Here is a 27106-nt window from a genome sequence, read left to right as displayed (position 1 = left end):
ACATATAGCGGAGCCGGGATTCCCTCTGACACCCAAGTCCTTGCTCTATCCACTAAACCATGCTCCTTAGCTGCAAGGCTAGGTAGAGAGCACCAAGACAGGAGAGGATCTGTGTGTTTGGGTCGTGGAGTGTGGTAGAAAACCACAAACATACACCTGTAAATGAACCAGACCTGGCAGCTGAAGTTGTGAAGGCCTAGAGGGAGGGACTAGGAAGAACCACAGTGGAACTAGGACTTTAGGATACCTAGATAATTGGGAGGAGAGGACAAAGCACGGAAAGAGAATAAGGGAAAGAAGTAAGTTTCCTTTTTAGAGTATGTGTGAGTTCTCTGCTCCCAACAGCCCTTAGGAATTTGGAAATCAAGGTAGACTAGTACCAGCATCTCTGCCAAAATGTTCAACGAGCGAGAGGTGATTCCTCAACTCTGTTCACCTCAGATTCAGTTCTTGCGCAAATCAGAAGGGGATAACTGAAAAAAAAAAGCTTTAATTTTGCCTAAATTAATTCTTAAAAACCTTCAGATGCAAATATGAAACTCTCACTAAGAAACAAATGGCTACAGAGTGGTTCATGAAGTCAAAATAACACATTTTGGATCCAATTCATTTGTTTGTGGCCTGGCCTCGGGCAGCCCATTTGGAACACGTTGTTTTCACGTGAAAAGCCATAATCCAAACCATTCCGTAGTTACAATCACGGCTATTGGACATGCATATCAGAACACAGTAAAAATAGATCATACAGTGTGAGGTCAGTTTACAAAATGTACCAACAAAAGTACAATCTTGGAAATTATTTTAGGCATTAAATATAGCAAAAAAGATTCCAAGGAAGCACTGAGACAGCACAGAGTGGGTGGATAAAATTAGTTTGCATTAATTGCTTGGTGTCCTTCTCAATTCCCCTTTCCCTAAAAAGGGAATCAAATATTTATGATCAGAGGTGAAACATACCCAGTACTATTGAAAATGAGTCTACTTATCAAAGCAATTTACCATGTTTTCCCAAGTCTTTCCAGAATATCAACCAAACCCCTGACCAAGACAATCCCTTTGATCAAAATTTGATTTTTCACTCTGTTCTTCCTTCTGTGGCTGCTTCAGAGTTCTTGGCAATTCTAAAATTCTCAACCAGGGTTTCCTACATGTTGCTTGTTGCAGGGACTGAAAAGCAAAAGCCCTATCAAACCTTAAATTCACTTTTCATAATCGGAGAGCCAAATACAATTCCTTCTCCCTTACCAAGACACAAGCAATGCAACGCACTCTAATCATCCTAAACAGCCTAGGAACATCAGATACTACTAATGTACCAATAAAGGTAGTTCTGTTACAATCTGTGTTTTTATAGTGAGATTTAGACAGACAGCTCTTGAGGAATTAAGGGCCGTTCTTCCTACAGCACGCACCTGTCTGGATAGAAAGCAGTCCACAAGTTGGTCCAAGTAGATGCAGCTTAGGAAGAAATGGTAGGGAGCGTGCATTTGGTAGTCAATCTTTCCTTAACACCAAGTTCTTTCAGAACACAATTGCTGCTTTCTAGGATAACTGGGGGACTTCTATCTAAAGAATGCTTTCTTTTCTAAGGAGCTCAAAAAGCAATGCACAATCATTATCCCAATACTCCTCAATGACATATTCTTATTGATCCTCACAACAGCCCTGTGAGGTAGGTAGGTGGTGAGAACAATATTATTAGGAATAAGCAAAGGTCGGCTTTGGGATTATGGGCCCTGCTGCCACTGTCAAAATCATAATAAAATACAATATTCCTTGACATGGGACATCTTTTTTCCAACAAAGCAGCACCTTTTATCACTATAGAAAATATGTATTCATTTTGTTTGTTTTTTCTCCTCTTGTAAGCTTCAAAACTAAACTTTACGGAGGCTGGGCTATTCGCTCAGAAAGCATCAATCATAGTACTTGGGTTTCCAGTCGTCGTACTTCTTTGACCACAAGATCAATGTTAATAATTGGATTAAAGTACAGGGCCCAGTAAAATAGACAGTTGCAAACGAACTGAGGAATAACAGGCCAAAAAATGGCAACAAAAAGGCCCTGTGTTGATACTTTCCAGAAATGGCTCCACATTCTGTGAGGTACAGTCCTGAGGAAAGAACAAAGAGGATTCCTTTAGCACTGAGATCCGAGTGGGTATTTGGTGACTAATACCTTGGCTGATTATCAAAGACTCTTTGTCCTCATTTTTGTCCAAAAAATAATTCTAATCCAAGCATGAGATTGTTAACCCAACTGAAACATATTCAAACTATAAAGATGCTTCAGGTTTAAGGCAGAGGTGTACAAATTGGCCTGGGGGCCATTCCTGCCCTACTGGAGCTTCTTATCAGATTCCCCTCCCGTGGCAAAGAATGCCCAGGTCTTTCCTCCACCCACTACCCCCGCTTCAACTACCTCAGCTTCACGTATACACATATAATAATAATAATAATAATGGCATTTATTAAGCACTATGTGCAAAGCACTGTTCTATTCATTTTATTTTGTTAGTATGTTTTGGTTTTGTTCTCTGTCTCCCCCTTTTTAGACTGTGAGCCCACTATTGGGTAGGGACTGCCTCTATATGTTGCCAACTTGTACTTCCCAAGCGCTTAGTACAGTGCTCTGCACACAGTACGTGCTCAATAAATACGATTGATTGTCTGATTGATTGATTGTTCTAAGCACTGGGGACGTTACAAGGTGATCAGGCTGTCCCACGGGGGGCTCACAGTCTTAACCCCCATTTTCAGATGAGGTAACTGAGGCACAGAGAAGTGAAGTGACTTGCCCAAAGTCACACAGCTGACAATTGGCAGAGGTGGGATTTGAACCCATGACCTCTGGCTCCAAAGCCCGGGCTCTTTCCACTGAGCCACGCTGCTTCTCTATAACACATATATAACACTATATATACATACACTATAACACATATACATATAACACTATATATAACTTCTCTATATAACATATATAGCACGGAACGCACCATCCCCCAGCAACCCACGTAATATCAAAGTCCACCTCCCACAGGAGCAAAGATTAAATGAAGGAATGTGGCCCAAGCCCTCTAGCACAAATGTAGATGGGGCCTTAAATCATTCAGCCTGCCTCCCTCAGGTTTGCATTATCTACCCCACAGCACACTCAGGTCTGCTCTTGACTCACCTGCCAAGTATTTCCTATGTCTACTGCAAAAGAAAGTCTCTTTCCCCTGAGTATTAAGTCCCTTTAAGGATCACTAAGATCACGTTCGAAAATAATTCCTCTCCAAAGGCGAATGCAAAACTTTCTTGAAAAACAGGATCTTGGGATATCACCCCAACACTTAGAACCGTGCATGGCACCTGGGAAGCGCTTAAATACCATTAACAACAACCCCAAATTTGTGTGGCCTCTTCCTTCTCTACCATGAGAGCAGAGGAGAAAGGAAAGGACAGTGTGGCGTTGAAGCCTCCAGCCTTCTGGGAGGTCTGGGCTATAAATTCCTGAATGCACTGGGATCTAAACTGAGCCTGTTCTAGCCCAGATGTGAAAGTCCAAGAATTTACAATGAGTAAGAACTGTTCGGACTTGGGACAAAGTAGAATGACAAGTCCATTTGGTACATTTATGATACATAGTTTTAAAATTGCCCACAATGTTTCACAAAAATCCAGTTTAATTTGAACATATGGCAGCCTAGAATATCCTAAAGGAAAAGACAAATGCTCTATCCTCAATCCTTATTTATTTTTTTAAGGTATTTGTTAATTGCTTGCTATGTGCTAGGCACTGTACTAAGCAATGGGGTAGATACAACCTAACTACGATGGACACAGCCCATGTCCCTCATGTGGCTCACAGTCTTAACCCCATTTTACAGGTGAGGTAACTGAGGCACAGAAAAGTTAAGTGACTTGCCCAACGTCACATGGCAAAGTTTTGGTGTTAGGTTTAGAACCCAGGTTATACTGTTGTGGTATACTTGCCAACTGTGAGCCCATTGTTAGGTAGGGACCGTCTCTATATGTTGCCGATTTGTACTTCCCAAGCGCTTAGTACAGTGCTCTGCACACAGTAAGCGCTCAATAAATACGATTGAATGAATGAATGAACTAGAGTAAAAACAGTAATGGTAGCAAAGGCAGTCACCTGGGAATGTGAAAAAAGGAAGACTTAAAATGGGAACAAAAGAGATTCCTTCAATAATCATGGCTCTCTTCTGACACAGAAACATTTTTATAGGCAAAGAGTCTAATCTACACTTCAGAAATTATTCTTCCAAAGACATTTTATATAATAATTTAAACTGTGTTGGCAAAATGGGAAAAATATTTACTTTTCAACCTTTAATTTTAAAAGACCGCTAAGTAAATCATATATAGAATAACGGTCACAGGGCACTTATACAATTGTATAGGTGAAAACTGAAAACTCACATTTAAAAAGTGATTCAAGCCTATCACTCCAATATAAATTACATTATTTTGATGAATACTTGTCTTGACTCAGAATGTTTTCCTCAAGAAAGATTTATTTGCCTCAAACCTGTGCCCTCCCCAGTACTCTCCCCGATCTTGTATAAATGCATACTTACTTCATTTCACTTCTTGACCAAATCCTCCAAAATGAGAATAATTCCAGGACAGACAGTAACATGGCATTGACAATGAGGAATCGTGATGTCCAATAATGTACCTCCAGCCAATCCCAAGCAAATTCAGCAATTAATTGATATGGAAGGAAGGAATATTTAACAAGGAATTCTCTCCACTGCTTCCATGAGGGATCTTTAAGGTCCTTTAATAATAATAAAAAAAAAAGTGGGGAGAGAAAAACAGCAAAAACAGGTGAATATTTTTCAGTAAATATTTTATGTTTTATGGCACTGATTCATTTACTTATTTCATTTCCTTTACTGGATAACCTTATGGAAAAGTGTGTGTGTGTATGTGTGTGTGTGAGAGAGAGGAAGAGACAGAGAGACAGATAGAGTACACACACACACACACATATTTTTCCTTAAGGTTACCCAGGAAAGAATACATATATATGTATATACAAACATACACCCAATTAAGATGAATTGCCTCCAAAAGTCTGAACCTGAGATTATAGGCACATTCATGACTGCGTTTTGAAGAACAGGTAATAAAACTATGGAAAAATGATCTAAGCGCTTAGTACAGTGCAAGCGCTTAGTACAGTGCTCTGCACACAGTAAGCGCTCAATAAATACGATTGAATGAATCTCCAAAAGTATGTTAATTAATAGTGATGTTAAAATAAACCAGTCAGTAGACTACAACTTTCTCCACAAAGATTAAGATATCAAAATTTGGAGGTGTATGAAAACCCAGAAATCTAGGACTCAAGCACTTGTCCGTTAATGATTTATTTACTCATGAACTATTTTCTCACAATCAACAATTTTTACTGAATATGTACTGTTAGAACACTATAAAAAGCCCTCGGGAGAGTACAATGGAATCGAAATAATCACTGCTCTCAAGGAGCAGTGGAAGAGACAGCCACAAAAAAGGGAACAACATAAAAGAGGAGAGAGAAAAACAAATATATAGATGGGCAAGTGCATAAAGAATCAAATCAATACACGCGTTAGCACTACAGGTGGGTGGGAATGTAAAAAAGCATGCAGTTAATACATAAGTGCTGAGGTGGTATTGGAGAGAGAAAAAATACGATTCCCAAAAGGCTTTGAAGATGAGGAGAGCTATGGTCTGGCAGATTCGAAAGGGGAAGGCTCGAGCAGGGGGTTGGTGAACAAGGCAGAGTGATTACATTAGCTTGAGGAGAACAGAGTTGGAGCTGGAGTGTAATGGAAGAAGAGAATGGATACGTAAGGAAGAGTTGATGAAGTGTCGAAAAGCCGACAGTCAGCAGGAGTTTGTGCTTGATGAGGAGAGGAATGGATAACCACTGAAAATTTTTGAAGAAACACTGAGAAAAATGATCTCATTCTTTCATTCAATCGTATTTATTGAACGCCGTGTGCAAAGTGCCACACCAAGTGCTTGGGAGAGTACAATATAACAATGAACAGACACATTCCCTTCCCACAATGAGCTTACAGTCTAGAGGGGGAGACAGACATTAATATAAATTAATGAATAAATAAATCTGGGCAGCAGAGTATTCACTGGTGAGGGGAGACAGTGGAGATAGGGAGAGCAGTAAGGACTTAATCTTTACATTCATTACTTGTTGTCTTTTTCCTCCCTTATTACATTATAAGCAACTTAAGGGCAGGGATCCCAATTTAAGAAGCGCAAGAGCCCAGTGCTAAACGGAGCTCTGCCCACAGTAGTGCTCAGTAATACTGCTGATTATGATATTCAGGGAGTAACACATTCCTAATGCCCACTTAGACATGACTTCAGATAAATCATTTTTCTCTTAGAGATCACCAGACAAGAATATTATGACTAAGGGCAAACTTTCATCTTGAACATAAGCGTGAACTGGCAGGAGGAATGGGCAGAGAGCTCCTCCCCGAGTCATAGAGGAACAATACAAAATACAATACAAACAATACAAAACAGAACAAGACAGGGAGTCAAGACTTTCACAGAAAAACAAACCCATCCCTGTTCTTCCCCAAATGGATCAGCCTCCTCCCTACTGCAAAGGACAGCAAAAGTCTTTGGGCTCCCAATTCCCAGGGTTTGGTGACCTCTTCTCTCCCCAAAGCACATAAAATTATACTGAGTCCAGGTCAGTCTACTGCCACTAAAATCTACTGGTAAAAATGGCCCCAAGGTATAATAGCCATATAGCAGTTTCATTGCTCTCATTTCCTCCTGGGCCTAACCTACTGGAATCTATCCTTCTTAGGTAGGGCTTGGTAACTGTATCTCCAGGTATAGTTGTCTGCTGTGTGACTTTAAGCAAGTCACTTAACTTCTCTATGCCTCAATTACCTCATCTGTAAAATAGGGATTAAGATGGTGAGCCCCATGTGGGACAGAGACTGTGTCCAACAGATTAGCTTATATCCACCCCAGCACTTAGAACAGTACCTGGCACATAGTAAGTGCTTAATACTATTATTATTATTATTATTGTTAACATTCAGGTCCAACCTCAAATTTGGAACAATCTTCCAATAGCCTTTTCCATCCGTGTGCAGTTTAAATCTAGCGCCTTTTGTAAGTTCAAATTTGAGTACAATAAACATTACCCTGCTGGTAACCAGCACGGAGAGAAATCCAAATTTCAAACACCAACCAACTTTTTCTCATCATGTTAAACCTGGGGCCTCAGTGCTCTTTATCCAAGCCTGATTTAGCCTGCTTAATGGGGAAAACGATCCTCACGGCTTTTGGAGGTGGTCTTTGGCCTTGCTAATCCCAAATTGCGGATACGAACTGAGAGTTCCTGGTCAAGACCAAAAAGACCCCAAATGGTGACTTTTTTTGTCTACTAGCTCTTTGAATTTCTTCCCAGTCTCCGTCTCTACTCTTCTCCTCACCCCCATTGCACTCCAGTGCTCACAATGAAAAGTAAGCATCTCTGGACACAGGATAAATTATTTACCTTTAAGGCCGAAAGATCATCTTCAGAATTTCAAGAATCTCCTAGGCAAATGGCTAGGAAAGGAAGAGTCCGTCCCAGAAAAGGGATTTGCCCCTCTGCTGTTTCCATCCTTTGGTGCTCACCACTGACCAGATCTATTGCCAACACCCTCCAAATGACACTGCTTACAATAGTGGGGGAGGCAGTGATGGGCTTTCTTTTTAGTGGTTGCTGATAAGGGAGGGAAACTAAGATAATAATACTACTAATAATAGAGATATTTGTTAAGTGATTACTATATGCTAAGCACTGTACTAAGGGCTGGGGTGGATACAAGCTGATTGGGTTGAACATAGTCCTTGTCCCATGTGGAGCTCACTGTCTCAATTCCCATTTTATACATGAAGTAACAGGCCCAGAGAAGTGAAGTGACTTCCCTGAGGTCACACAGTGGACAAGTGTGAGAAGCAGCACGGCTCAGTGGAAAGAGCCCGGGCTTTGGAGCCAGAAGTCATGGGTTCAAATCCCAGCTCTGCCAATTGTCAGCTGTGTGACTTTGGGCAAGTCACTTCACTTTTCTGTGCCTCAGTTACCTCATCTGTAAAATGGGGATGAAGACTGTGAGCCCCCCGTGGGACAACCTGATCAACTTGTAACCTCCCCAGTGCTTAGAACAGTGCTTTGCACATAGTAAGCGCTTAATAAATGCTATCATTATTATTATTATGAAGTAGCAGGGCCAGGATTAGAACCCATGACCTCTGACTCTCAGGCCTGTGCTCTACCCACTACATCAGGTGGGAAAAGGTGACAGCCAGGCAACAGCTGGTGATGCAAAAATGTAAAGAATATTATTTGGGATCTGTAGTTTATCTCTAAAGAGAGCCTCGTTTTGCCATTCCTGTTTATTCAGTAAAAACACTAGCCTCAAATTCCATCAAAAGAGGGTAGGGCTGGCATAGATACAGTGCATAGGTAAGTCTCATATTGGTTACTGCTAAATTAATTCAGATTTTTTTTAACCATAATTGCTGCCAATAGCAAAACTGATTTGGATTGTACTTCCTTTCCCCGGCCCCCTTGGTAGTGATGCTTGTGAAGAGACAGGCTACAAAATCAAGTGGCTTGACAGAACAGGAGAAGTAAAGAGTCTGGACAATCCACCACTGAACAGTCACACACAGATAATAGTATGAAAGAACTGACTGCTTTCTTAGAATTTTTAAAAAGCTGAATGAATGAGTGAGCCTATGTCTGATGTGTATCCCCCTCTAGATTGTAAGTTCATTGTGGGCAGGGAATGTGCCTGCTTATTGTTATACTGTACTTTCCCAAGTGCTTAGTATAGTGCTCTGCACACAGTAAGTGCTCAATAAATACGATTGTATGAATGTGGATGAAGGCAACCATTCAAAGAATAAAACCCCTGCTGGAATACATGTCCACATAGCAAAGTGTTTTCTCATTCGTTAAAGCCCAAATGGTCTCTCTTTCTCCCGCCTCCACCCCACCTTTATTTCTTTCAGAGTGCTCATCCGGTAAACAGAAAAACTGGGTTACTTCATAATCTCTTAATAGTTAATCCACGGATGGTCATTTTGATTCTGTTACAGATCTGTAAAAAGGATCGTTTCAGTCGAGCTTTACCACTTACTAGAAGTTTCGTGAGAATATCCTCTTCGAGATCTTCAGGACAGATTGTGTGAATAAACGGTAAAAAGGTGTCTGCATAGTCAAACAGATACAAATAGAGCATACTGAGTCTTGGGGAACTCTTCAGGGCATACAGCAGGAACAGTGACTTGCCTGGGTTCACTGCCTGAAAAACATGAAAAGGTGGGAATTCCTCTTAAAACTCAACTTCATTCACATTTACATTTTCTACCCCTTAGCTGGTTTTAACACAATTTACAATGCTGCCTGGTTTTTTTTGTATACAAATGCCAAGTGCTTAACACAGTGCGCTGCACATAGTAAGTGCTCAATAAATACCACTGAGTGATGAATGCATTGGGAATTGGTTTGAGCCTATGAAATTACCTTGGAAAAGCCTCATTTTTATCTTTACACCTCCTCCTCTGATGCCTATGGGAGGGGTGGCCTCAAGCAAATGCTGCCTCCAATTCTAAAGAATAATTACCCTTTCTGTTCCACGCTATCATTCCATTGCAGCTTCGTTCCAGAAATGAAGCCTGGTTATGCCCAAGCTTGTCACAGTTCGGATCACCACATTCTGGGAAAGAGGATCCATGCCAAGGACATGCTAAGATTTTCCCTAAATGAGCAGAAACTTAACTACGATGGCACGCCAGAAATGATGCCGCTCACCGCTGTTCCCATTAGATAAACACAGAGAGAAAGAGATTCATTCAGAAACAAGTCATCACATGCTTGGTTTGACACCATGCACCTGGGAACCTTCAAATACTGAATAAAAACAATCATTTTTTTTAATGGTATTTATTGCTTATTATGTGCCAGGCACTGTTCTAAACACTGGGGTACATACTAGATAATCAGGTTGTACACAGTACTTGGCCCACATGGGGCTCACAATCTTCATTTCCATTTTACAGATGAGGAAACGGAGGCCCACAGAAGTGAAGCGACTTGCCCAAGGTCACAAAGCCGACCAGTGGCAGAGCTGGGATTAGAACCCAGGTCCTTCTGTCTCCCAGGCCCGTGCTCTCTCCACTGGGCCATGCGAGTGTTTACTGGGCGCAGAGCACTGTACTGAGCGCTTGAGAGAGTACAATATAACAATGAAATTGTACTCAATTAATTTAACATAACTTGGTTATAGATAGAGAAGGGGGCTGCTGAAAAGTTAATTTCCTTCTTACTGCAACGGACAGAGACGACCACCATGGCTAAATGGGCAGGTGACTCACCAGACAAACCTGGCCGCGGGATAAGCGCTGAACACTGTGGGTTGCAAGCTCGCCTTGCCACTTCAGGGCTTCGCTTAATTCCTTAGCTACCTTTATTCCCATTCCCAGACCTCTGTTGATTCTTCAGCTCTCTAACACTCTCGTCTGCCTCTCCAAGAACTCAGTCGGTGGTATTTTTTGAGCGCTTTACCGTGTGTAAAGTATCGTACTAAGCGCTTGGGAGAGTGCACTGTTGGTACAAATAACAGGACTCTACTCAGGTCGCAAGAGTCTCATTTCGGCTCTCAGTCGGAAGCAGTGTGGCCTCATGGTTTGAGCACGGGCCTGGACCTGGGTTCAACTTCTGGCTCCGCCACTTGTCTGCTATGACCTTGGGCAAGTCACTTCACTTCTCTGTGCCTCAGTTACCTCACCTGGAAAGTCAGGATTAAGAATGAGAGCCCGATGTGGGACGGGGGCCGTCCAACCTGATTCGCGTGTAAATATCTCCGCGCTTAGTACAGTGCCTGGGACATGGTAAGTGCTTAACAAATACTACAATTATCATCATCTTCAACATCTTTTTACTGATGGTCTACTGAATACTAGGCCGGGGAACAGGTAACAGAAGGAAAGAGGTTCCTGTCCTCAAGAAGCTTACAATGTAATGGGTTTCCAGTCAGCAGTTCCTGGGGGAGAGAATATCACATACAGCAGAACCCAAGAACTGAAAGACAAGGGCAGTCTCAGAAGGACACCCATTCTCAAGCTAGCTGGCAGGCTTCCCGCCCACTTTCCTCCTGTACAGTTAACAAAACGTTACGGCCGATTCCTTCTCAATCAGTGGAATCTGAGCGCTTACTGTGTGCAGAGCACTGTACTACACGCGTGAGAGAGTACAACAGAGTTGGCCACCGCGATCCTTGTCCTCAAGGAGCTTACAATCTAGTATCGGTAAAAGTGTCTTCCTCCAAAGACCTCTATGACTCACTCTCTAAAGAGTGGGTGGGATTTGGAGGATCTTTGACTGATGAGCCTGCTATACCAAAGTGAATACATAAAGCACTTTCAGACAGAATGGGCTTTTACAACTCTGACAAAAATAAACTATTCGGGAAAATTTCCAAAATTTCTAAGGAATATGAATCTATTTGAAACCAAATTTCCTTTGAAGACATAACAGTAAATACACAGATTTACCTTGTATTCCCAAAGATTCTGGGGAGGTTTAACTCCTAGTGCTTTAACACGCTCTAGTTCCATGAGAATGGCTTTTCTGTGACTACTGTTTTCTATACTATACGGGATTTTTGAAAATTCTTCATCTGTCAGTGTTAAAAGTAACCTGTAGTGATGGGGGATAAAAACCAATGTTATTTATTGAGCATTTACTGGGTAATGTTCAAAAAAGTGCATCAAAAGCAATACACATACCCCCTGGACTCTAGGGGGCTCATTCATTCATTCATTCAATCGTATTTATTGAGCGCTTACTGTGTGCAGAGCACTGTACTAAGCGCTTGGGAAGTACAAGCTGGCAACATATAGAGATGGTCCCTGTTATAAACTAGTGAGCGAAAAGATGGAAGCTGTAGAAAAAACAGGGACAACACAGATAGTAGCCGAAACATGGCAGGATGAAATAGCTGAAAAATACGATATAATATACAATAATCCAATATACGTATCTAAATGCTGCACAAGGTGTATAAGTACAGTGATAGAAAATTTTTCATATCCTAAATTCCACTTTGGAAATTTCCTCAAATAAATATTTAGTTAAAATATACCTCTCCAACTAAATAAACATGCAGTAGATGCAATCCTTCTATTTATACCCATTCACATCCCATGATGATCAGAACCTGTGACCTACATGGCTCCATACTCATGGAGTGACAGTTCACAGTTGAGCCATGCAACTGAATGGGAAGTACAGCATAAAGGTATTATCATTGAAACTTGACAGAGAACAGAACACAAATGTCACCCACAAGACCGAAGCTCACACGCTGTGGCCAGATGGGCACCGTTGTCTTTACAAATCATTTAGTCAGCCAGGGAGCTTGTCTGCTACTTGATCATAAATGTTTTATTTGAATAATTTGGCTCCTTTTCTACCAGGGCATCACCTGACAAGGTAGTCCAACTATATGGTATCATAAGAAGTTCAGTTTTGCTTCTGAAAATTAAATCGTTAAATTGTTTTGCTTTGTTTATCAAAAAACATGGCATTTTATACACTTTTTGAAGTTCTCATCTTTGGTGCATCGTTTCTATAAAAATAAAAATTGGCAGTAGCCAACATCATGAGGTCATTTATAACATACAACTATGTCAGAAAGGGATAATACACTATTACAGAAAGATAGCTATTTCCTTTTTTCAAAATTCCCAAAAGAGAATGAACTTTGAACCTTGATTCAAAGTTAAATTACTTTTGTTGGACAGTCTTCCCATTTGATTTACCTCATCCCCTAATTTGATCATTCCCAATTTTAACATGACTCTATAAGGCAGCTCATCCAATTTTTTATCACCAGGAATTTTAAAGATTACAATAAACAAGTTTCACCAAAAAACAGTCAGTGTATTAAACCAACCAAACCACTCGCTTGCCTCAGTACTCTCATCTGCAAAATGGGGATTAAACATCTGTTCTCCCTCCTACTTAGACTGTGAGCCCCATATGGGACAGGGACTGTGTCTGACCTGAAAATCTTGGATCTAACCCAGTGCTTAGCACATAGAAAGTGCCTAATATCATTATTATTATTACTACTATTCTATTGTTTACACTCCCACAACAATAAGAATTTATTGAGGATTATGACGTTGATATTCCTTTTTTGAAAAGTGTGAAAATTTAGCACTGTAATATACTTACAGCCCAAATCCCGCAAACGCCTACAAAGTCACACTACGAGTTTGTGATACGACTCAAGTCCATTTACCACCAAGTACAGGAGAATCAATATCAACACAATATCAACTTAATTATCCCTTTGATCACCCATATCAGTGCCATGGGAGCTTGTGATCCTGCTTCTCACCTGCCATTAACTCTCTCTGATAAAAATTTCTCTTTATAGAGAGAAGCCCAGGGTCCCAGCTGTTCTAGCCACAGGATAACTTCTTCTGCAGTCCACTTAGCTACTGACTTGTGAACAAGTAAGTCGTGTTCGGATTCTCTGCTGCTCCAGTGGTACACAAGCAGAACAACCTGCAAACACAACAACAGCTGCGGTAAGAAACACGGAGGGGATCTAACTCATTTATGTGTTAGCAAATGGAGTTTGTAGCACGAACTGTTGAGTACTGCAAGCCCACTAAGGGAGGGGAATCTGTTTACCAACTCTGTTACATTGTACTGCTTAGTACAGTGCTCTGCACACAGTAAGCGGGCAATAAATACCATTTGAACTAGCCCTGGAACCATTAAAAATGCCCAACAGCTCTCCCTCTGCCGACAATTCCAGCCTTTCGTGAGGCTGCTGTAGAATGGGCGACACACGAGAAGCCCCCGTTTATCTTGAAGAGTGTCAAAATGATAACACGATAACGGGAAATGGCTTTAGCTTGTGACTCGGGGACTACAAACTGCATACATTTGGCCAAAGTCCCACTGATCCTATGTTATTCTCAAGTGAAACTCTCAAGTTTTTTCATTGCTGGAAATCTGATTTTAATACCGGGATCTCTGGAAAAGGCAGTGTTAACAATACCAAAAAAAGATCCTAGTAGTCGCTTCTCCCTTCCCAGGGGAATGTCTTCAAGATGAGCAGTTCTCGAAGGCTGCTGCTGAACTATTTGCTATTGACTCTGATGTCAAAAAAAGTACTCAAATTATGACTCAATGCTTAAATCAACTGGTGAGCAATCTTTACTTAATCCTTGCTAATGTATATGCTAATACATATTCTTGGTATTCAAATATCTCATTATGTTATTTACTTATGTCAATAGTCTTGTTCTCTGCAATTTTCCCCAACTGTGATTTATTTTAATATCTGCCTCCCCTTCTAAACCATAACGTCCTGGATGGCAGGGATCTTACCTATCAACTCTTTTGTACTGTAGTCTCCCAAGCCTTTAGTAGTGTGCTCTGCACACGGCAAGTCCTCAAATACCACTGACAGATTACAAATCAGAATTTCCTTTTGATAAGGATGGCGGGAATCTCGTCTATCAACTCTACTGTAGTCATCCAAACCTTTAGTACAAATCAGAATTTCCTTTTGCTAAGGTATTAATTTTGCAATCAGGTTACCAGTTTCATTAGTTGGTTAGTTGCAACTAAATTACAGTTTCTGTGAAATGATTCAATCTCACTGGATTAATCACTGATATTTGAGAGATTCCCGTCAACTTCCTATTTGGAGGACAAAACTGTGACCGAAAGCAAGACTTCAATTTCTGACTTCTCCAACCACCTGTGGATCACTTACGCATTTGGGTACTCCCCCGGCTCTTCCTACCCTGGCAACACTTACATCCTCTTGATGATTTACCATCTCCTCCAATCTGTAATTTTAATTTTAATGTCCATCTTCTCTGTTAGATTGCAAACTCCTTGAGGGCAGGGATCATGTCTAATTCTACTGCACCCTCTCGAGCACAAGTACACCATTCTGCATGCATCAGGTGGTCAGTAAATAGTACTGACCAAACTAAAACGGGTATGCTTAATCTTCTCTTTGCTCCCCGTTCCCTAGAATTACCTCACCCTCAGAATGTAGACAGCGGATTCACCGTATGTATAGACTTGCTGAGAATTTGTTGGGCACTCTTGCCTTTCCCCTCATCTTCCTCTCAAATACTATCTCCGGAGACCCAAAATCACAGTTTGAAGCCTAAAACTGAACATTACAAACGCTCGTTTCTGACCATGGGAACCCTCTAACCCTTATGCTGAAATTCATCGAGCTGAATGGCTGTCCATCTTTATTCATAGAGAGAACCCATTTCAGGACACCATATGAGTGGGCTGCTTCTATTGCTGCCTAATAAGAAGAATTTCATAGATAGATTCCATGGCGTATTTGAGAGAATAAATTAGAAATGGTAATCCCACAGTACGATATCTGAATGCCACAAAATAAAAATTTATAATTCCAAAAGCATTTTGAAAATGTAATTAATTTTTATTCACTCAGTCATCCTGTCATGTTTTCAACTGACATTTGATTTTATAGTAGCAGACACAGGCTTCAGTCGCCAATGTAACCGGGACCGGGGGGAGAAATACAGGTAAAATTAAACTTACCGCCACACCAGTTAAAGCTGTGAGCACGCCAGAAAAGAATCCCCCTCCTCGTTGCTGATTAGCACGTCCTGAATTTGGAGCAACAGAAATCTGGTTGTTCCCATATTTCTGAAAGGCTGCAAGACTATGGACTACATCGCTATTCTGCTGAATATCTTCAATTCTTTGTTTAATGGCATCAGGAAACAATTTTTCAATGGCATCCCTGGAGAGAGAAGAAATTAGGAAAGTCCCTTTATTGAGGGTCATTCCAAAGCACGGATGTTAAATAATAATAACAACAAGAACAACAATAATAAAGATAATAATAATAATAATTGTACTTGTTAAGTGCTTACTATGTGTCAGGCACTGTTTTAAGCGCTGGGATAGATACAAGGTAATAAGGTTGGACACAGTCCCTGTCCCACATGGGGCTCACAGTCTTAATCACCATTTTACAGATGAGGGACCATGTAGACAGGTGTCAAAACTGTCAGAATAAATAGAATTATAGCTATATGCACATCATTAACAAAATAGAGTAGTAAATATGTACAAGTAAAATAAATAGATTAATAAATCTGTACATATAAGTTAAGATTGCTATATATACATTTGCTCTTAATAATGGCTGGAAATTACCTGAGGAGAATGTTTACTTTAGGGAATCCTTCCCATTTCTCTCTGCATTCTGGACACTCTGTTTTCTTCGAAGACACCCACCACAAAGCTAAGCAGTGGCGGCAGAAACTGTGCCCACAGTTCAAGGTGGTCGGATTGACCAGAATGTCATAACAGCAGTGGCAAGAAAATTCATTAACAGAAATCTGGCCACTGATGTCTGTGTCAGGTTCTTCTTCCTCATGGCTCATCATGTTACTTTCACATCTTATAGGTGCATCTTCCATTTTTCGAGCCTTCTGTGACCCATAGAGATTTATATCGGTAGAGTCTGCATCCTTAAAGGCATAATCAAACCTGAAAAACATTAGAGAATGGCTCTGTTTGGAATGGTTTCAACTTTAATTTTTCCCCTCGGCTTAAAGCACTAAAAAAGTTATTAAAACTTTAAATATCCAGGAATGATTTAACAATTTTCATAACGATACTTAGAGAAGATAAACAGTGGATTTCTCTCTTCCCCACATTCCCACTTCAATAAATTCCTAAAACTCGGTTCCTGTACATACTAAAAGTCCTCGGCGTTAGCATTTGGTACTCAAAAACCGAAGAACTGCACGAAGGAACACTCTTCTTTTCCCTTAATATCCTTTCCTTTAGGAAAGCACATCCAGTTTTCCCTACTGCAGGGGTTGTGTTCTTGCCAAGCCCTATATTAAGGAAAACTTGTAGTACACTCCTGTCCCACACTGCATGAATATGTACAAACAACCATTTCTTCTGACACAACAACACGCTGTATCCAAAACAGGCTTGCTTTGTCAGAAGAACATTGCCTAATCCCTTAACGGAGTTTTCATCAAAGCAAACCGTTGAACGCCACAAAAAGTCTTTGGAGGTGCCTATGGACAAATACTTTGGTTCCCAACTTCTTTTTCCACCCAGGAAAGCATTAATTGCTTAAAAAAAAAAAAAAAAAGGAATCCCGAGGACCAAGAATATTTCTCTGGGAAGGAGAGAAGTTTAAGCAATCACTCACTTCCCATTTAGGGGCATTTCAGCTTGATAGACAGAGCAGTAAATGAACTTTAATTGTCAGGATTTGTGTAAGGATAAATACTTGGGTCTACTACTTTGACTGTGAGCCCCATGAGAGATGGGGACTGTGCCCAACCTGATTAATTTCTATCTACCCCCAGTGCTTAAAACAGTGCTTAGGACATAGTAAGCGCTTAAAAAGTGCTATTAGTTTATTATGGGCAGGGAACACATCTACCAACTCTGTTATAATGTACCCCACCAAGCCCTAAGTACAGTGCTCAGCACACTGTAAGCGCTCAATAAATATGATTGATTATTTTATATTATATATTATATATATTTTTATATTATTGATTATTGATTAATAATAATGACAGAAAAATCATTGACACCTACTGCAAACAAAGAAGGGTAGAAAACTTCCGTTCAAGAAAATCAAAGGTGGCAAAAAAGGTAAATATGCTTCCTGGTTATGACGCTCTGGAACAGCCATAACATTCTGCCACGGTAACTTCATCCTTAATGAGTCCTGCATTTACAAAACCTCTGCATGGACTTTCCATCGTGTTATGCCCTTGCCTGCCACTCGCCTGTTGCCCAGTGAGACCGAGACCAGCAGGAAGTAGAAAGAGCGTGGGCCTGGGGTTCTAATCCTGCCTCCGCCACTCGCCTGCTATGAGACCTGAGAGAATTCGCTTCACTTGTCTGGGCCTCAGTTCCCCTACCTGCCAAATGGAGATTCAATCCCTGTTCTCCCTCCTACTTACAATGTGAGCCCCACGTAGGACCTGATTATCTTGTATCTATCCCATGCTTAGTACACTGGTTGCAACATAGTAAGCATTTACATACCACAAGTATTAGCAACCAGAGCATTTGGCTGGCGTTGTGAAAACCACTAGCATCAATTCCTTCCTGCTGGTTCTTGGTTCTGAAGTCTCAGGACTGTGGCTCATTCACTGTTCAGTGGAAGATTCCATCATCATCATCGTCCCACTTCTGACAAGACCCTTAACCTAGTTACTTTCCTAAACACTGCTTTTTGCTAATTCTGAAATGAGCATCACTCACAGGGATTTGGGGATAGATCTTTGAGGGGGCCTGAAAAATGAGAAGCGATGCAAGAGATCAAGAAAGGCATTTATTTCAAAGCAAAAGCTGTCTGATGGGGGTGCGGAAAAATATATCCCAACACTACACATTCTACATGAATGTCGTAGATACACCTTTCTTATCTTTGGACATACGACTGAAATTTAGAATAAAATGCATTCATGTCCATCTTTTAACACATCCTATTTTCTTCTAAAGATGGTCCCTTGCAGAAACCACCTAGATCTGAAAATTATCGTCACAAGAGGAAAAAGAGATATGCACTTCAGAAAGAAACCAAGATCTGTCACCTTTCTGGTATCAAAGGCATTAACAACATACTTTTATCAACTGCATTCTAAAAACAGATCAAGTGAAGAAGCACACAACCCTTGGAAAAAGTTGCCAACTGTCATGCAAGGGCATAAGAGATACTGAGAGGGAATTTATATACTCCATTATTCAAAAGATCACCAACAACCCTGAGCTTCTTGGAATGTGGTGAATGTTTTGGAATGTTGCTAATTTCCTAACTTCATTCAATTTCAGAAACGAAAGCTAAATGAGTAGCAAAACGGCCCCCTTCGTTTTGTCCCCGGGTGTACACCGCTCAAAAAACCCGGCTGAGGTGTATGAAATGATTAGCTATAGGCACATCCTTTACTCAGTTCGGGCACATGCCTGCGCTACTCGCTGAACTTTCTGGAAACGACATTCTGACTATATTCTAGTGCAGAGCAGCAGTGTGGCCTAGTGGAAAAAGCAAAATTCTGGGAATCAGGAGACCTGGGTTCTAGATTCCTGCCACTTGCCCAGAGTGGGCCTTGCTCAAATCGCTCAACTTCTCTGTGCCTCAGTTTCCTCATCTGTAAAGACGGAGACGGTACCTGTTCTCCCTCTCCCACTAGACCTTGAGCATGTGGCTCGGGCACTGATTATCCTGAATCCACCCCAGCAGCGCTCACTGCAGCGCTTAGTATAACGTAAGGGCTTAAATACCACGATTACTACTATTATCTGAAACCTGAAATTCAGAGTCAAACTTCTCTGTAATTGTTACTCTTTCTTAGATTCCCCTCCTCATTTCCAGGGCTTCTACATTGCTCGGTTGAATCTTCGGTTGAGCCCCTTCCTTCCTCTCCCCCTCGCCCCCCTCTCCATCCCCCCATCTTACCTCCTTCCCTTCCCCACAGCACCTGTATATATGTATATATGGTTGTACATATTTATTACTCTATTTATTTATTTATTTTACTTGTACATTTCTATCCTATTTATTTTATTTTGTTGGTATGTTTGGTTCTGTTCTCTGTCTCCCCCTTTTAGACTGTGAGCCCACTGTTGGGTAGGGACTGTGTCTATGTGTTGCCAATTTGTACTTCCCAAGCGCTTAGTACAGTGCTCTGCACATAGTAAGCGCTCAATAAATACGATTGATTGATTGATTGATTGAATCTCATTCTGTAGAGAGAAATAGAAGGGTTTCCCTCAAGTGTTTAACCAGACTTTGAAATGAAGGCGGGCTGTGGTTTGAGGGCAACAATTCCATCAATACCACTCTTTGTTCAAAGTCAATGATTAGACTGATCGCTGAAAAGGAAGTTGTATCCTGCATGGCGCAATTCTGCCCACCGCTCAGGTTTAACACGGCAACGCTCAAACTACGGGGCTTGGATGAAGTGAACTTCTGGCCATTTTATATGGGGAACAAAGCACTTTATGCCCTTGGTGTTAAAAGAGGCCACTCCTCTAACCCAGAAAGGGTCTGAGGGAGGGCCCAAATGGTGGCTCCATGTTCCCCCCCAGACAGGAGAGCGAGCCCATGGCGGTCTCCCTCCTCCCGCATGCTCAGCCCACCAACGGCGAGAGTGTTGAGGTGGGCTGGCCAAACCCGTTCACCTTGTCAGGTGCAGAAGCCGAGAGCAGTGGCCCCATTGTTGGCACCCTGTGCACTGGCTAAATGCTGGGCAGAAAGCGCTGGGGGACAGGGAGAGCTCAGCCTACTGACGCTCCGCCTTCCGCGGGATGAGCCTGAGTTCACCGGAACGACCAACTGGACTGATAATACTTGATCTCTTTTTAATGGTATTTATTAAGCACTTACTCTGTGTCGAACACTGCTCCAAGCACTCGGGTGGCTACGAGTTAATTAGGTTGGACCCACTCCCTGTCCCGCATGGGGCTCACAATCTAAATAGGAGGGGAACAGGTTTTGAGTGCCCATTTTTCAGATGGGGAAACTGCTGCACGGGGAAGTTGAATAACCTGCCCAAGGGCACATAGCAGACAAGTGGCAGAGCCCGGATTAGAACTCAGGTCCTAGGACTCCCAGGCTTGGGCTCTTTCCACTTGGCCTCACGGACATCTTTAGGTGAGCTGCTGCTTTTCCCTCTCCTTTGCTTCCCTTTCCCTCACTTACCCTCCCTCTGGCAGTAACAGCTGTTCCTATGTAGCAGCACAGGGCAATGGCATCAACCCACCACGTTCAGGGTGGGTGGCAATAAACGGTTTGGCTTTTTATGCACTGACTACTCTAAGGTTTCATTTTGATTTCAGAAGAGCCAAACAAAAAAAGGTAGTCTACCTCTGCTGTCACGCGATCTGGACGTCAGGAACAGATGAAATTGATATTTATGAAGCTAGAAACTACAGGGATTACATTTTTATGAATAAAAGCGATGCCTTGCTTTTGAGACGCGCCTAAACTTAATATTCCAATTTTGTACAAATACAATTGTATGAAATACTAAGTTTACTAAGTAGAACGGCACACCGAATCTGTTCCTTTCATTTGTTCCCTCCTACTTAGAATGTGAGCCCCATGTTGGACCTGGTGATCCTGACTCAACCCCAGTGCACAGTAAGTGATTAACACAGACCACAATTATTCGTCTCCTGCCATAAAATACTTATACCAATAAAAGAAAATCTCACATGTGAATTGTGCCAGTCATTCCAATCATCGGCACAGAGTCCTTAGACCTCATTTTAAACAAGATCACTTATCTTCCTCTTATTCAGTTCTACCCAGCTCTCTTATAACACTGGGCTGTCCTCTTTTCTTGCCAAACCCCACATCAAAGAAAATCCTCTTTGTGGTTCTCGCTCGCTCAGGTACACACATATGTGCTATGAATGGTTTCCTTTGATTCCCTGATGCGCCAGATCCCGTCTTACATCATGGGCTAACATTTCCCAGTTACACTCTAGCCAAAACCCCTAACTCTTCTATTGTAGTACCTTTTTATATGGTATTTGCTAAGCGCTTACTATGTGCCAGGAGCTGTACTAAGTGGTGGGATAGATACAGGCTAATCAAGGTGGACACAGTCCCTGTCCCACATGGGGCTCACAGTCTTAACCCCCATTTGACAGATGAGGTAATTGAGGCCCAGAGAAATGAAGTGACTTGCCCAAGGTCACTCAGCAGACACGTGGCAGAGCCAGCCAGGATTAGAACCCAGGTTGTTCCGACTCCCGGGCCCGCGCTAGCCATGCTGCACTTCCACTATGAACACTTGGTAAATAGCTACAGAAATCTGAGCAAGTTCAGAACATGGAAAAGCTAAATCGCTGTCCCACCTCAGGAAGCAGTGGGGTGGATTTCCTGGAATAAACACGTGACTGCGAAGGAGCCCTGAGTTCTGATGTCAGCTCTCTTGTGCCTCAGTTTTCTCGCCTGTAAAATGGGAATAATAAAAACCCTTCCTCTTCTACTTCAAAGGGATGTTGTGAGGATAAAGTGTGAAAGCCTTGAGGAAACATGCTATCAGAAAATAGGTTATCAATTCATATTTTACTAAGTGGCATGACATCACTGCTGTGTTCTTGTGCCTGAATATAGTCACGTTTGATGATGTATTATGTGTGTTCCCAGCCAAATCCGCCATGTCTTTAGAGCCCAAATCAAGGCTCGGGTGGGGTGTGTGCAAGGTTTTTTTTTTGGTCTGATGGGTTTGGGTTAAGGGAAACGGTGTTTGACGTAAGCCAAAAGCCACGTGTTGCAGGCACCAAGGTTTGGACTTCGGTTGTACATCGCAGGCAAAATAGTTTACGATGACCAATCAGTTTCACCAATATTGTACTCTGCTCCCAGTATTAAAACACAACAGTGTGTGTTTACGATGCAGAAGGGGTGACACAAGGAAGTAAATTTGGTCCAGGTAGTATGTAATCAAAAAGATTCTCTTTCTCCTAAATTCTGCTGTTTGTGCACTGCCTACGGCTCAACGTGGCGACCCAACTGCTAAAACAATGATCACCAGCCTTTGGAGGAAAGCGGGGGAATGGTGGAACATTTAAAAAACATCCTTATGGGCCCCCGTTGTCCCCACGGACAAAACTCACACCGGCCTTCAGGATCCTGTCAAACACAATCACCACTGTCATCATCATCATCCCTAAGCACCTAGTACAGTGCTTATACTGATGCCTGTTTACTTGTATTCCTTCCTCTTCCCCTCGTCCCCCTCTCCATCCCCCCATCTTTCCTCCTTCCCTTCCCCACAGCATCTGTATATATGTTTGTACATATTTATTACTCTATTTATTTATTTTACTGGTACATATCTATTCTATTTATTTTATTTTGTTAGTATGTTTGGTTTTGTTCTCCGTCTCCCCCTTTTAGACTGTGAGCCCACTGTTGGGTAGGAACTGTCTCTATATGTTGCCAACTTGTACTTCCCAGGCGCTTAGTACAGTGCTCTGCACAAAGTAAGCGCTCAATAAATACGATTGATTGACTGATTGATTGCTGTCTGCCTCCCCTCCTCTAGATGGTGAGCTCGTTGTGGGCAGGGACTGTCTCTCTTCATTGCTGCACTGTACTTTCCAAGCACTTACAGTGCTCTGCACACAGTAGGCACTCAATAAATGTGATTGAATGAATAAGCATTCAATAACACGATCGATCGATTGATCCCTAACAAACAGCAATGCTCACCAAGCACTCGCTGGGCACTGCCCCTTTGGGGGTAGGGGGAAGCTGCTCGAACTGAACGGTCCTGGCCTCCCTCGAGGGGCTTTCAGTTTGGGCTTTGTTTTTAGAGGTCAGGGGCAAAGGGGGGAGGGATGGAGAGGTGGCTGGGGGCAGGCCCACCCTGCGGTCTTGCCCCCTACCCGCTTTTGGTCTCCTCCAGGTGAAGCTTCCTGGGGCAACATCAGTAAACTGGGCCCAGGCCCGGGGGAGATGGAGGATGAGAGGTGGGGATGGCGGACAAGGGGTGGGGGAATAATAATAATAATGGTACTTATTAAGCGCTTACTGTATGCCAAGCACTGTCCTAAGCACTGGGGAAGATACAAGGTAATCAGGTTGCCCACGTGCGGCTCACATTCTTAATCCCCATTTTACAGATAAAGTCCCTGAGGCACAGAGAAGTGAAGTGGCCTACCCAAGGTCACCCAGCAGACAAGTGGCAGAACCGGGATTAGAACCCACATTCTCTGACTCCCAAGCCAGTGCTCTTTCCACTATGCCACACTGTTGAGAGATGGGGGATGGGGGGGATGAGGGAATGAGAGATGGAGAATGAGAGATGGGGGATGAGAATATGGGGATGGGGGATGAGGATGGGGGATGAGAAATGGGGGACGAGGGATGGGGAAGAGAGATGTGGGAAGGGAGATGGGGGATGAGAGATGGGGGATGAGAGATGGGGGATGAGGGATGGGGTGAGCGATGAGAGAAGGGGGATGAGAGAAGGGGGATGAGAGATGGGGATAGGGGATGAGAGAAGGGGGATGAGAGATGAGAGGTGGGGGATGCGAGATAGGGGCTGGGGATGAGAGATGGGGGTGGGGGATGAGGGAGGGGGATGAGAGATAAGAGATGAGAGATGGAGGATGAGAGATAGGGGACAGGGATGAGAGATGAGGGATGGGGACAGGGGGATGAGAGATAAGAGATGAGAGATGGAGGATGAGAGATAGGGGACGGGGATGAGAGATGAGGGATGGGGACAGGGGATAAGAGAAGGGGGATATGAGATGAGAAATAGGGGATGGGGATGAGAGATGGGAGATGAGTAATGGGGATGAGAGATGGGGGATGAAGGATGGGGACAGGGGACAAGAAAAGGGGGATAAGAGATGAGAGATGGGGATGGGGATGAGAGATGGGAGATAAGGGATGGGGACAGGGGATGAGAGAAGGGGGATGAGAGATAAGGGATGGGGATGAGAGATGGGAGATGAGGGATGGGGACGGGGATGAGAGAAGGGGGATGAGAGATAGGGGATGGGGATGAGAGATGGGAGATGAGGTATGAGAGATAAGGGATGGGGATGAGAGATGTGAGATGAGGGTTGGGGATGGGAGATGGAAGATGAGGGATGGGGACAGGGGATGAGAGAAGGGGGGTGAGAGATAGGGGATGGGGATGAGAGATGGGAGATGAGGTATGGGAGATAAGGGATGGGGATGAGAGATGTGAGATGAGGGTTGGGGATGGGAGACGAGGGATGGGGACAGGGGATGAGAGAAGGGGGATAAGAGATGAGAGGCAGGGGATGGGGATGAGAGACGGGAGGAGATGAGGGATGGGGATGAGAGATGGAAGATGAGGGATGGGGACTGGGGATGAGGGATAGGGGATGGGGATGAGAGACGGGAGATGGATGGGGATGAGAGATGGGAGATGAGGGATGGGGACAGGGGATGAGAGAAGGGGGATGAGAGATAGGGGATGGGGATGAGAGATGAGGGATGGGAGATGAGGGATGGGGATGAGAGATGTGAGATGAGGGTTGGGGATGGGAGATGAGGGATGGGGACAGGGGATGAGAGAAGGGGGATAAGAGATGAGAGGCAGGGGATGGGGATGAGAGACGGGAGGAGATGAGGGATGGGGATGAGAGATGGAAGATGAGGGATGGGGACTGGGGATGAGAGATAGGGGATGGGGATGAGAGGCGGGAGATGGATGGGGATGAGATATAGGGATGAGGGATGGGGACAGGGGATGAGAGAAGGGGGATGAGAGATAGGGGATGGGGATGAGAGATAAGGGATGGGGATGAGAGATGTGAGATGAGGGTTGGGGATGGGAGATGAGGGATGGGGACAGGGGATGAGAGAAGGGGGATAAGAGATGAGAGGCAGGGGATGGGGATGAGAGACGGGAGGAGATGAGGGATGGGGATGAGAGATGGAAGATGAGGGATGGGGACTGGGGATGAGAGAAGGGGGATGAGAGATAGGGGATGGGGATGAGAGATGGGAGATGAGGGATGGGGACGGGGATGAGAGATGGGAGATGAGGGATGGGGACAGGGGATGAGAGAAGGGGGATGAGAGATAGGGGATGGGGATGAGAGATGAGGGATGGAAGATGAGGGATGGGGATGAGAGATGTGAGATGAGGGTTGGGGATGGGAGATGAGGGATGGGGACAGGGGATGAGAGAAGGGGGATAAGAGATGAGAGGCAGGGGATGGGGATGAGAGACGGGAGGAGATGAGGGATGGGGATGAGAGATGGAAGATGAGGGATGGGGACTGGGGATGAGAGAAGGGGGATGAGAGATAGGGGATGGGGATGAGAGATGGGAGATGAGGGATGGGGACAGGGGATGAGAGAAGGGGGATGAGAGATAGGGGATGGGGATGGGAGATGAGGGATGGGGACAGGGGATGAGAGAAGGGGGATGAGAGATAGGGGATGGGAGATGAGGGATGGGAGATGAGGGATGGGGATGAGAGATGGGAGATGAGGGTTGGGGATGAGAGACGGAAAATGAGGAATGGGGACAGGGGATGAAAGAAGGGGGATAAGAGATGAGAGGCAGGGGATGGGGATGAGAGATGGGAGGAGATGAGGGATGGGGATGAGCGATGGACGATGAGGGATGGGGACTGGGGATGAGAGATGGGGGATGGGGATGATGATGATGGGGACAGGGGATGAGAGAAGGGGGATAGGAGATGAGAGATGGGGGCTAAGGGATGGGGAAGGAGGGGTCCCCCGCCCGCCCGCCCGTCCGCCCGTCCAAGCGGTCTCCACAGCCCACCTGCGGGGCCACGCACAGCCGAGGGTCCGGATCCCTCCGGCCCTCCGGGCTCCTCCTTTCCGTCGGGGCGCCCTCCGGCCCGCTCGCCGCGGCGCGGCGCTGCCCGGCGCTGCGCTTACCGCCGACACAGTCGGGCATGCGCGCGCGCGCCCCCGCCCCGCCCCGCCCCGCCCTCACTTCCGGAAGCAAGCGGGGCCGCGCCCGCGCCCGCCCCCCGGCGACCATAGAGAGGAGCCCCCTCCTGCCCTCCAACCTTCGGACCTCCCACACTTGCTAGAGAGGCCCGTCTGCCCCGAGGTTGGCGCCTGCGCACAAGGGGCGACCCAGCGCTTCGCTCCGGAGCGCGCGCGCGCGCGCCGCGGTCGGGGTCGCGCGCGTTTGACGCCGCCGCTGCGGTGTACCCTGTACGTTCATTCATTCGTTCGCTCATTCATTCATCCATCCATCCATTCATCCATCCATCCATCCATTCATCCATCCATCCATCCATTCATTCATTCATTCACCCATTCATTCATTCACTCACTCACTCACGTTGTTGAATAGGGACCGTCTCTATATGTTGCCGATTTGTACTTTCCAAGCGCTTAGTCCAGTGCTCTGCACACAGTGAGCGCTCAATAAATACGATGGAGTAAATTCATTCATTCATTCATTCATTCATTCATGTAGTTGAATAGGGACCGTCTCTATATGTT

The 27106-nt window shown here is 44.0% G+C and overlaps 1 protein-coding gene across 1 annotated transcript; it reads right to left on the bottom strand.

The window, feature by feature from the left end:
- Positions 1 to 470: 470 nt before the first annotated feature.
- On the bottom strand, positions 471 to 26826 carry BFAR (bifunctional apoptosis regulator). Its single transcript, XM_038762810.1, has 9 exons — positions 26586 to 26826; positions 26409 to 26517; positions 16285 to 16620; positions 15661 to 15865; positions 13448 to 13617; positions 11595 to 11739; positions 9179 to 9343; positions 4586 to 4788; positions 471 to 2113 (listed from the first exon to the last, which is right to left on the bottom strand). Exons 1-9 carry the CDS (start codon positions 26824 to 26826, stop codon positions 1921 to 1923), a joined length of 1767 nt encoding a protein of 588 aa, XP_038618738.1. The 3' UTR covers positions 471 to 1920.
- Positions 26827 to 27106: the final 280 nt, after the last annotated feature.

The sequence above is a fragment of the Tachyglossus aculeatus genome, chromosome 21 (genome assembly GCF_015852505.1).
Source record: "Tachyglossus aculeatus isolate mTacAcu1 chromosome 21, mTacAcu1.pri, whole genome shotgun sequence".
In the NCBI taxonomy this organism is placed as follows: Eukaryota; Metazoa; Chordata; class Mammalia; order Monotremata; family Tachyglossidae; genus Tachyglossus; species Tachyglossus aculeatus.
The sequence above is the reverse complement of the archived record's forward strand: the minus strand, read 5'-3'. Positions and strand labels throughout refer to the sequence as shown.